Raw genomic sequence first — 12,480 nt, 5'->3', positions numbered from 1 at the left:
GTTGTGGCTCCTAATGGGCCAGTTCTGTATTGTTCCACAGGTCAGCCCAAGAGGAACTGCCTAAAATACAAATGGCCAAGTTAAATTCTTTTCTGCTTCAAATATCTAGTGATTTCTGTATTTTGCAGTGGACTTTGACATAATCACCAAACACATATTTAATTCTTAATTAAGTAGTAATTGAGTATTTCATTCCAACTCAAAGGTCCAAGGTGTAAATCGATACATCCAAAAATGAATATATAGCTATATAAGCTTTACAGGCACAGAAAACTATGTAAGAGGCTGGCAGTTAATAATTACCTCTGGGGACCAGAACTATGTGACTAACAACCAAGGGTAGAAGGCTTACTTTTGTATTGTTTAAATTACTTTAACATGTACATATTTTTAAATTTAAATGAGTCGACAAATTTAATTGGTAGTTTAAATTGAAATTAATTATAAATAAACATACAAATAACAAAATGAGATGGCTAAAGTATCAGGTTCTTCTAAAAAGAATCTAAAATATAAACTAAAATGATCACCAAAGAATTTCTTTTAAAATTTAATCCACTCTGAATTAGAGAGAACTCAGTCAATATTAACTTAAGCCTTCATATATTAAATATAAAACATATCAGATCAAGGCAGAAGAAGCACTTGTTCTAAACACAGGGTTTTTAGGTACATCAAATATTCATGAACAGAATGCAAATAATTAAGGTAGCACAGTAAAAAATCATCAGATGAAAGACATGGGGTAGGTCTCTAAAAGAGACTGACCTAAGTTAATCAGAGAATTGTCTCAATGTAAAACCAAGCTATATAATTCTTTCAAAAGATATGTCAGGATTTACCTTTATCATAACACTATACAAAGGGATGACTAACATATAGAGGTGGGCAGAGCAGAACTGCTCGATTTCATCAGGCTACCCAGAACAATGCACAATTTAAAACTTAAGAATTGCATCCCTGGATAGTAGTTCAGTTGGTTAGCATCCTCCCCGTACACCAAGGTTGTGTGTTCTATCCAGGTTCAGGGCACATAGAAGAAGCAACCAATGGCCCTGGCCTGGTAACTCCGTTAGAGCGTGTTCTGACAGGTCAGGGTTGCAGGGGATTGGTTCTATAACCAGTTTGGGCACATAAAAGAAATCAACCAATAAATGCACAGATGGAACAACGAATCTATGTTTCCCTCTCTCTCTCTCTCTCTCTCTCTCTCTCCCTTCCTCTCTAAAATCAATCAGCAAAAACTTTTAACTTATGAATTGTTTATTTCTGGAATTTTCTATTTAATAACTTTGGACCAAGGGTAACTGAAATCATGGTAAGTGGGGACTACTAGTGCCTGGCTTGAAAAGCACACAAACTCAGCGAGAACTCTTGGATGCCCTCTTTAAAGAAGGCCCTCTCAAGAATTAAAACTAAATCACCCGGCAGAAAAAAAGACACTAAATGCTTGACTTTTCCAAAGCGAGGAACTGATAATAGCTCTACCGCTCCGGGGGTGATCGCAGCTCCCAGGCGCTTTGCCGTAACCTTTACAAGGCTTGTGAGAGATCCAAGAAAGTCTGTGGGCAAGAAGAGTCGCAAGGGGTGCGCAGCGAGGAGCGTCAGTTCGGACTTTCACCTGTCCCGCAACACTGGCCGGCCCGCCCCTCTCGCGCAAGACTTGGGCCGGTGGGAGGCAGCCACCCAGAGCGCCGGGTAAGCAGCTGCACCTGACCTTGTAACTAGGTGTTTCTGGATCCCCACGCAGGGCTGGCCCGCTCACCTGGCCCTGCACGAGATTCCGTCCGCCGACAATAGCCGTCCTACGCCCTCTCACCGAGCCCCACCGGGACCCGTCCTGAGCTCAAGTCGCTTCCTCTCGGAGCCCCCACGCTGCCCGCAAGCCCCCACGCTGGGAGCGCAGCTGCGGCTGCGCGCAATCCCAAGCCCGAAAAGGGGGACTCGCGGCGTGAGATCAAGGAGGGCCTTGCCCTCCAGCCCTGCGGTGCTCACCTCCTCCTGCGCCGGTGACTAGTACCACCCGCCCGTCGAATCTCAGCGGCGAGTTCATGAGTCCGGCCTGCAACGACACACTCGAGCAGAACTCTGGGGCTCAGACTGCAGGACAGGGAGCAGACGGACAGAGGAAGAGGCGGGATGGGAGTGACCTGACAGTTTCTGGAAAGGGACGGACGCCTCATTTTCCAAATGCGCCTGCGCAGAGATGCTTGGCCCTCTGGGAAATGTAGTCCAGTGTGCTTGCAGCGCAGGAGATAGACTGCAAAAGAGGCTTGGTTTGAAAGGCCCTTTTTGCTTCAATAGATAGTATCGGGAGCTGCTGGGACCTTTAGGGTAAAATGGCTGATTTATCTATGTCCATGAGTCTCCATGCCAATCGTCTAAATAAAAAATAAAATAAAATTTAAAAATGGCTGACTTAGCACTTTGAGTTTATTCATTTACTGTTGTTTTGTTATTCACTCAACAAGCATTTTCTGAATTTAGGCGCTAGCCTAGAGTAAGGAAACAGCCCTTATCCTTAATTAGCTTTCGAAATCGCCCCTAAGAAGAAATGGCACTCTTATCAAAGGGTAAAGATTTCACAGAATGTAATCCCTGAATTTTCTGCATGAAAATCATCCAGAAACTGTCAAAAATGCAGAGTCATGGAACCCCGTGCTAACCTCCCAAAATAGAATCGCAGGACAAAATAAATTTTAACATGTGCTCCTAAAAGAGATTGGTTATGTATGTTGTTGATAGTCCTATGATGCAATTCATTCCATATTTGTTTGTTTGTTTAGTGAACGAGACAATGAAAGAGAGGGACAGACAGCAGGGGGGAGAGATGAAAAGCATCAACCCATAGTTGCGGCACCTTTAGTTATTCATTGATTGCTTTCTCCTATGTGCCTTGAAAGGAGTAGGAGGAAACACTCTCCAGAGGAGCCTGTAACCCAGGGGTCCCCAAACTTTTTACACAGGGGGCCAGTTCACTGTCCCTCAGACCATTGGAGGGCCGGCCTATAAAAAAAACTATGAACAAATCCCTATGCACACTGCACATATTTTAAAGTAAAAAAAAAAACGGGAACAAATATAGTATTTAAAATAAAGAACAAGTAAATTTAAATCAACAAACTGACCAGTATTTCAATGGGAACTATGGGCCTGCTTTTGGATAATGAGATGGTCAATGTGCTCTCACTGACCACCAATGAAAGAGGTGCCCCTTCTGGAAGTGCGGCGGGGGCCGGATAAATGGCCTCCGGGGGCCGCATGTGGCCCGCGGGCCGTAGTTTGGGGACCCCTGCTGTAACCCTTGCTCAAGCCAGAGACCTTGGGCTTCAAGCCAGCAGACCTTGGGATTTCGAACCTGGGCCATCAGCATCCCATGGCATGCTCTACCCACTGTGCCAGTGCCTGGTCAGGCCATTCCACATTTTTTAAGCACAAGTTTACAGATGAATGGTAAGCTCCTCCAGAGTTAGTCCAAGTCAAATGGTAAACCTTTAATAACAGTGCAGCATGGTAAGACTTGTAACAGATATGTACAAGTCAGCTAATGGTGCCAAAATAAACGGACACAGTCCCTGCTGCGGAGAAAAGGGAAAACTTTCCAAAGGAGTTAAAGCACAAAGTACTTTAAGAAGTGAACTCTGCAAATAAGAAGGACTTTAGAGGCAATGGAAATAGTAGCTAGATTGGGGGGAAGGGGAGATGTTTAATTTTGTGCTGAGAATGATTTTAAGCAGTATTACTCCAGGGAACACATTTATATTGTGAAAAGATCACTTTGCGCTATCATGGAGGATTGACAAGGAGAGTCAATAGAAACCTACTTGGGAAAATTATGGCGGTCAGAAGTATATCAGAGGATATGTTGAAGGGGAAAAATTTGAAGATATTTTTTAAAATGGAGTCAGGTCTTTGTGATTAATTGGATGTGGATATGAGGGAGGAACAATTGAACCCCCATATTTCTGACTTGAGACTCTAGGTTATAGTGGACCATTCATCAATAGAAGAAATAATGGGAGTGTTACTAAACTAAAAGGGTCCATTTGCCTGCACACATCAAAGCCCAGTAAGAACCATGGCCAAAAAAAAAAAAAAAAAAGAACCATGGCCAATATAGCCCATGGATAGGCTATCGCAACCCAATATGCAAAGGTTGCGATTTCGATCCCAGGTCAGGGCACATACAGGAACAGATCTGTGTTTCTGTGTCTCTTTCCTTCTTCTCTAAAATCAGTAAGTAATTTTAAAAAAGAAATAATAAAGCCCCATAAGACATAAACAGGAGTTTGTAACCAAGAAATTAACAATTAATCAAGTAAATGGTGTGATGCCTGGATTCAGAGGTAGCTCATGCTCAAAGGCCTGGCTCTCCAATGGCTTCCAGGGAATGGATTATGTAGGGGGGAAATCATTAACCATGATGACTAATAGAGTCAAGATGGTGGTCTCTACTGATTGGTTGGTATTAGGAGAGAGGATAACTGATCACTGCATTTGGTCCTGATCTTAGCAATGGAGTTTGTAAGGTCGGTGGATAATGAGGGATGGTCACTGGGGAACCCAGGCCCACGAACTTTGGTTGGGACCTGCCACAACCAAGCGCACCAAAAGAAACTTCGCAGGAACCCTTGGAAAAAAAGGAAAAAAACAACCGTCTACCTGCCAGTGGGATTTCACCACGTCATGTTAGCTCCACTTCCCTAAAGGGACCCCTTTAAATATCTCCCACGCGGTTTAATCCGCGCAACTTCCCTAGCCTCCATCTTACCTCGGGGCCAGGGAACCTTGCCGGGCGGAATGCGCTCTGTACTCAATAAAGCCGTTTGCTATTCCACACTTTGTGGCTCTGGCTTCTTCCTTCCTTCTCAGCGGAGAAGAATACCTTACATTTTGGTGCCGAAAACCTGGAAGGAGTTAGAAGTCCGCAAGGACTGCTCCTCTTCCTCATCCCCTCCGAGAAAGAACCAGGAGAAAGAACCAGGATCTCCGACCTTCCACCCACTTCGGTGCACGGTGCAGTAAGTCCCCTGCCTCCAGCCTTCCTCTCAGTTCTTTCCTCCAAGACTCCCTGTCCAAAACCACAGCTATGTCAGGGAACTCTTTTCTGTTCCGAGTGAGTGTGTGCTTGTGGAGACCTCCGAAGCACATCCACTTTACCTTTTACATTCGTGGCCAGACCTTTGAGTTTTTAGGACGCTAATACTCAATACTGACCACTCCGAGGACTGAGGGCGGCTATTGGGGCACAGGAATATCCCTCCCTAAAGAAGAAGAAACTGTTCTTCTCCGCTGTGGCCAGGCCACAGAACCCACTCAATTAGCCTCCTGAAGGGACTTTCGGTGTTAACACCCTCACCAATTTAACTATCGCCAAAAAAGCTGGGAACTGATTGGAGATCTCTTACATACACGGCTTCTAATTATTCGCGCACCCATCCTTAATCTCTGTGCTGCCTGTTCCACTGCCCAGGCCAGAGAAACCTCACCTAAAACCTCCACTCCTGATCTTTCCTTCTCCGCGGACTCCTAACTCTCTCTCCCTCCTGTCTGACCCCCGGAGGCGCCCCCCTTTCAGGACTTTTCTCTGGTCCCTCTGCGGACCTCTTTTGTGTTCAGGTCTCTTCCCTCTGAGAGCCCCCTCCCCTCCCCTCCCTTCTCAAAAACCTGTTTCTTATTCACCACTACCATCTCTCTTTCTCCTCCCCTGCTGGCCAGGGGCCCCTCCTTTCTCCACTGTGTTCTTAAACCCCTCCTCTGTCAGGCCATTCTCCACCTACTATTGGCTCTTACACCGGTTTTCAGGACGTCCAACCCCAATTTTCTTGCAGGAAATTTCTTTCTGGCCCTGTCCTTCCTTTGGCTCCAGCATTTCCTGTGGGATCTGGGTGCCGGGCTCCCCACGAGCCCCCTCCTCCTTTTATTCTCAACCCCCAAACCCCTATCCAGAACCTGTGAACATGGCATTTAAAGTTTTTAACGGTCCCAACTAGTAGAAACAAGCCAAGGCTGTTCGCCAGGCCTGCATGCAGCAGAAGGTAACACTCTAAACCCCAAACTCTTGTGGCAACCTTGTGACCAGCAGAGCCACCAGCAGCTTGCTTTAAGTGTGGCAAGCAGGACCACTGGTCCCGGCAGGGCCACTGCCGGCGGCTGTCCACTGAGCCCTGCCCTGACTGCAAGCAGCCCGGTCACTGGTAGAGTGATTGCCCCTTTGGGCAACAGGTTTTTCCTTAGTGCCTCTACGTGGAGGACAAGCCACCCGAATGGAAGGCCAATCCAGCCAGGTGAGTGCATCGCTCGAACTCCTAGGACACAGCCTGGATTTGGAGAACCCAGGGTGATGCTGCAACAAGTGGGTAAGTCCATATCATTTCTTGTGGACACGGGGGCTGCCTTCTCTGTTTTGCCAACACACTCTGGACCTCTAGTTCCCACACAGGTCTCGGTTATGGGAATGGGTGGGACCCCTTCCTTTCCCCTTTTTATGCCACTCCTGACGTGCAGTTCTGCCTCAAGCTTGCGTCCTTACAGGACCACTGGCAGTCAGAACCACTGGACTCCATCCATCTCCAGCTCACCAAAAGGCTGGACCCTGCAAATCCCCCTATTACTCCTCTTTTTTTTTTTTTTAATCCTTACAGGACCGCATCCGCGAAGTTTCTCAACTCACAGCCTAATAGATGTTCCTCCTGACACCCCTCAAAGCCACCACCTTCTGATCTCCTCCTCCCCACAACGCCCCTATTCAGTAGGAAGTAGCCAGAGAATAAACGGTGCCCCTTTTTCTATTTAACACAAAAGGTCAGAATGTAAGGTCGGTGGATAATGAGGGATGGTCACGTGGGGAACCCAGGCCCGCGAACTTTGGCTGGGACCTCCCACAACCAAGCGCGCCAAAAGAAACTTCGCAGGAAGCCTTGGAAAAAAGGAAATAAAGCAACGGTCTACCAGCCAGTGGGATTTCACCACGTCATGTTAGCTCCACTTCCCTAAAGGAACCCCTTTAAATATCTCCCACGCGGTTTAATCCGCGCAACTTCCCTAGCCTGCATCTTACCTCGAGGCCAGGGAACCTTGCCGGGCGGGATGTGCTCTGTACTCAATAAAGCCGTTTGCTATTCCACACTTTGTGGCTCTGGCCTCTTCCTTCCTTCTCGGCGGGGAAAAATACCTTACAGAGTTCTTTTGTCCAATTTTGCAAGGATTTGTTCTGTGGGATCATTCTGTTTTCCTGGGTCTGGAACTGAAACACAACTGAGATCAAGATACTATGATTAGTTTGATTGGACACTGTCTACAGACCCAGGACCTAGTTTCTAGGACTGCTGGATGCTGACCAGAAGAACATCATTGTCGAGAGGACTTAAAGATTAAACAAGGAAGAGGGAGATGGGTGAGTTGGAGCACTAGGTAATGCTAGTTTGAATCAAAGGGGAAAAAATCAAAATAAAAGGCTGGATTAAAGAAAAATAAGATATCACCTGACCGGTGGTGGCACAGTGGATAGAATGTCGATGACCTGGCACGTTGAATTCTTAGGTTCAAAACCCTGAGGCTGGCGTCTTGAGGGCAGACTCATCTGACTTGAGTGCGGGCTTACCAGCTTGAACACAGGGTCATGGGTTTGAGCATGGGATCATAGACATCTCTCATGGTCACTGACTTGAGCCCAAAGGTCGCTGATTTAAAGCCCAAAGGTCCCTAGCTTGAAGCCCAAGTTCACTGGCTTGAGCCCAAGGTTACTGGCTTGAGCAAGGGGTCACTGGCTCGGCTGGAGTCCCACAGTCAAGGCACGTATGAGAAACAATCAATGAACAACTAAAGTGCCCAACTACAAATTGATGTTTCTCAATCCCTTCCTGTCTCTCTCTCTCTCTCTCTCTCTCTCTCAAATAAATAAATTAAAATCTGAAACAATAAATTACAAAGAAGAAAACATAAGTATTAACCTTATGGCCCTTGGCTGTAGGGAACATTTTATGAATTTGACCCCAAAGACAAGGGAAGTAAAAGTAAAAATAAATGAATGGGACTATATAAAACTAAAAAGTTTCTGCACAGCAAAAAAAAACAAAAAACAAAAAAAAACCAAAGGGCACCCAACCAAATAGATATTTACAAACAACAGCTCCGATAAGGGGTTAATATCCAAAATATATAAAGAATTCACAAAGCTCAGCAACAAACAAGTAAACAATTCAATTTAAAAATCGGGAGAGGCCTGACTTGTACCTGCCGTGGTGCAGTGGATAAAGCATGGACCTGGAACACTGAGGTTGCTGGTTTGAAACCCTTGGCTTGCCTAGTCAAGGCACATATGCTTCTTGCTCCTCACCCCTTCTCTCTCTCTCCTCTTGCTCTAAAAAATGAATAAATAAAATCTAAAAAAAGAAAAAATGGGGAGAGGACCTAAACAGACACTTCTCCCAAGAAACCATACAAATGGCCAACAGATATATGAAAAAACACTCATCTATGCTAGCAATTAGAGAAATGCAAATCAAAACTACGAGATACCACTTCACACCTGTTAGATTGTCTGTTATCAACAAGACAGGTAATAAAGTAATAAGTGGTAGAGAGGCTGTGGAAAAAAAGGAACCCTCACTCATTACTGGTGGGAATGTAAACTGGTACAGCCATTATGGAAGACAATAGAGTGGTTCCTCAAAAAACTAAGAACAATTACCATATGACCCAGCAATCTTTTTCCTGGATTATCTACCCAAAAATTTTGAAAACATTAGTACCCAAAGACACATGCACCCCCATGTTCATCACAGTATTATTCACAGTGGCCAAGACATGGAAACACCAAAGTGTCACCCAAGAGAGGATTGTCTAAAGAAGATGCAGTACGGGTATACAGTGGAATACTACGCAGCCATAAGAAATGATGACATATTGCCATTTATGACATATCAGTGGACCTTGAGAACATTATATTAATGAAATAAGTAAATCAAAAAAAGCTAAGAACAATATGATTTCACACATAGGTGGAATATAAAAATGAGACTCATGGACACAGAGAAAAGTGAAGTGGTTACCATAGGGAGGAGGTTGTGGGGGAGGGGAGTAAAGAGGGACAAATATACAGTGACAGAAAATGATTTGACTTTGGGTGATGGGCATACAACACAAGAATTCAGATGCTATAGAAATGTCTACCTGAAACCTATGTGTGGGCGACTGCTATGTGGGAGCTTGTAAACTGACAGGGTCCTTGCAGTTTAGATTTGGGGGAGACAGAGGTGTGAGGGACTGGCGGTAAAATGACAAGGTCCTTGCTGCCCATCCCCTCACCTCACTAATTAAGTTGCTAAAGGCTAAACTCTTCCCCACACCTCCATGTTAGCCATGAAGCTGAGTGTTTCTATTCATCCCATCCCCACTTGTTTAAGTTGTTAGAGGCAATTGACATGCCCTTCCTCTCACCCTTTGTTTGTAATAATGTTGGGTGATTTCAGTTATGCATGATAGGAGCTTTCCTGTTTACGCCTTAAATGGATTCCTGGCCTTAAGAGAATTCCTGTTTATGCCTCAGATGTGTGACTTTGTATTGGAGACTTTCTTATTTACATACAGCTCTGCACTGTATAATAAAGCAGACCAGTGAGAGCGCGGTTTTCCCCGGCCGGCTGCGAGGGCTTTCGCTCTGCACTCCCGCGCGGTCTGGTGAAACGAGGGGCGTGGTCCCAGGGCCTGGCCACGCAGCTCCACAACTGTCGCGCAAAGCTCGGCTGAGTCCCGGCAGCGACCATGCCTCTTCCCGGAATCCTGAGCTCCTCGCACTCGGCCCTGCCCTTGCCCCGCGCGCTCCACGCTCCGCGGCCACCAGTAATTTTCCCCAAAGACAGCCTCATCATGTGTGGGGGACTGATCGAGAAGTATGTGGCTGCCATGGTGCTGAGTGCAGCTGGAGATGCCTTGGGGTACTTCAACGGCAAGTGGGAGTTCCTCCGGAGTAGGGAGAACATTCACCAGCTGCCGACCCGGCTTGGTGGCTTGGACGCCATAGATGTGGAGAGGTGGTGAGTCAGCGACGACACGGTGATGCACTTGGCCACGGCAGAAGCTCTTGCGGAAGCTGGAACAGCCTCAGACTTGGGTCAACTGTATTCCCTCCTTGCTAAGCATTACCAAGACTGCATGGGAGACATGCATGGCCGGGCGCCAGGTGATACCTCGGTGCATTATGCCATGCAGCTGGAGCCAGACAAAGCCGATGGCTGGAGGATTCCCTTCAATGACCCTGGGGGAGGGTGCGGGGCTGCCATGCGAGCCATGTGCATCGGCCTCAGGTTCCCTCACCTCAGCCAGCTGGACATGCTGATCCAGGTGAGCATCGAGAGTGGCCGAATGACCCACCACCACCCCACCGGTTACCTGGGAGCCCTTGTGTCCGCTCTTTTTACAGCCTGTGCTGTGAATGGCAAGCCTCCCTGGCAGTGGGGAAAGGGACTGATGGAGGTACTACCGGAAGCTAAAAAGTACATTGTCGAGTCGGGCTACTTTGTGGAGAAGAATCTTCAGCACTGGTCCTACTTCCAAGACCATTGGGAAAAGTACCTAAAACTTCGAGGGATTTTGAATGGCAAGTCAGCCCCTACCTTCCACAAGCCCTATGATGTGAAGGAGAGGGATCAGTTCTACACGTCCGTGAGCTATTCTGGCTGGGGTGGCAGCAGTGGACACGATGCCCCCATGATCGCCTACGATGCCATCCTGGCTGCAGGAGACTCCTGGAAGGAGCTTGCCCACCGACCCTTTTTCCATGGTGGAGACAGTGACTCTACGGCTGCCATCGCTGGCTGCTGGTGGGGAGTTATGTATGGTTTCAAAGGAGTGAGTCCGTCCAACTATGTGAAGCTAGAATACAGAAACCGGCTGGAAGAAATAGCTAGGGCTTTATATGCTCTTGGGTCAAAGGAAGATACTGTACTTGCCCTTTAGGGTGATACCATGTTAATTTCTGGTGGTTTCTTCTCTTGTATAGTCCTTTTTTGGCTCAGTTTCTTTTTAATTTTTCCGAAGTCAAGAGTCTTCACCATGTACTCAGGGGATTTTGAGATAGCAAGTCCCTTGGCAGCTGAAACTCAGTCTTCCCAGGATCTTTCTGTTCTCCCTGACCCTGTCTTCCTATCCTGAAGAGTGTTGATCTCAGCTGATGGGGTTGGCATCTCCCAAGCTAGAAATCTCATGGCCTCCTATCCGAGCCTTCATTTTCATCAGCTAAACTTTCACAAAGTTTTTTCCTGTTGTTTCAGGTTAGATTCCCCCAAATACTCTGAGACAGGGATTTGAGTACAAGTCGTTTATTTGAGAGGCAGTTCCAGGGAGCACTGGCGGGACCATGGGGAAGTGAGACAGCAAAGCGAGGGGAGACAGGACAAGGTCTGGGAGTGAACAGGTTACCACTGTTGTCAAGTGGGACTCAGTCCCTCTGGGTCCTCTTTGTAAGGCATTCTTCACAGGTGTCCCACCTGAGGGACAAGCAGACCTGGGGTGCTTATTCATTGACTTCCATCTGACATGGGTGGTCCTCACTACCAAGTCTCTGGTGCTTCTTAACCTGGCTCTTTTGCAAGCCAAACACTGATGCCAACAGGTGAAAACTCAGAGATGTTTGCAGTGGCAAGCTGTAAGGAGCATGGGCACAGCGAGCAATATAGAATCTACTAGATGGTCTATCTCCTAAATAGCCTTTAAATCTATCACTTCTCTTACCTTCTTCCACCAACTACTTTTTAATTGTATTTCTGTAATCCAAGTTACTCAAGTCTGGGGAGAATCTGCTCCTAGCAGCTTTTTCCTGGACATGGCACTTACTATGTTATTAGCTTGTTAATGACTATTTTCTTGTCTTTATTCTCCTCTAGAGAGAAGCTAGCATGCAGAAAATATGTCATAGGTATGTATATATATATATATATATACCTATATATACATATATATATATATATAATATATATATGAAGTGAATGTGTTTAGTTAGCTACCTACCTCCAGTCTTACGGTCTTCATTGCCCTCCGGAGTTATTTTTACCAATAACAAAGTGTCACGCTGAACTTCTTATCACGGTCAATGAATACGTCATCCCCTCTCTTCATTTTCTTGATGCTATTCCCCCTCCTTTTTCACTTGGTCAGTTCATACTCATCCTTCAAGTCCCAGATCAGATAGAAACTCCTTCATGAAACACACTCTGATTATTCAGGCACATGTCCACTTTCTCCTCACTGCATCCATAGCCTTCTGTGCCTAGCTTCACCACACGGATCCTGTTATGTGGTGATTGTGTATCTTCCGGGGCAACTTCAGGCTCCTTATGAGGGATTGTGTCTTATTTCCTCTGTGGCCTCTCTGCCTGGCCCCTGAGAGATAGATGTTCAACAAGTGTTGACTCTGGAAGTTCAGAATGTGTTGATGTGAGTGCTTTCAACATGCAGTTCCACCTCTGTTTTCTATGCCTT

The 12,480-nt window shown here is 46.3% G+C and overlaps 1 protein-coding gene and 1 pseudogene across 1 annotated transcript in view; one reads left to right on the top strand and one right to left on the bottom strand.

Annotated features, from left to right (window-relative positions):
• HSD17B4 (hydroxysteroid 17-beta dehydrogenase 4) overlaps positions 1-2,160 on the bottom strand; it is a 93,891-nt gene extending 91,731 nt beyond the window's left edge. Inside the window, exon 1 of the mRNA XM_066274157.1 lies at positions 1,996-2,160. Within this exon, the coding sequence (XP_066130254.1) occupies positions 1,996-2,053 (58 nt within the window). The 5' untranslated portion in view covers positions 2,054-2,160. The remainder of the gene's footprint in view (positions 1-1,995) is intronic.
• A 7,599-nt stretch (positions 2,161-9,759) lies between these two features.
• LOC136336344 (ADP-ribosylhydrolase ARH1 pseudogene) lies at positions 9,760-11,935 on the top strand (annotated as a pseudogene).
• Positions 11,936-12,480: the final 545 nt, after the last annotated feature.

Source organism: Saccopteryx bilineata, chromosome 4, assembly GCF_036850765.1.
Source record: "Saccopteryx bilineata isolate mSacBil1 chromosome 4, mSacBil1_pri_phased_curated, whole genome shotgun sequence".
Lineage (NCBI taxonomy): Eukaryota > Metazoa > Chordata > Mammalia > Chiroptera > Emballonuridae > Saccopteryx > Saccopteryx bilineata.
This window is presented reverse-complemented; position numbering and strand designations above follow the sequence as displayed.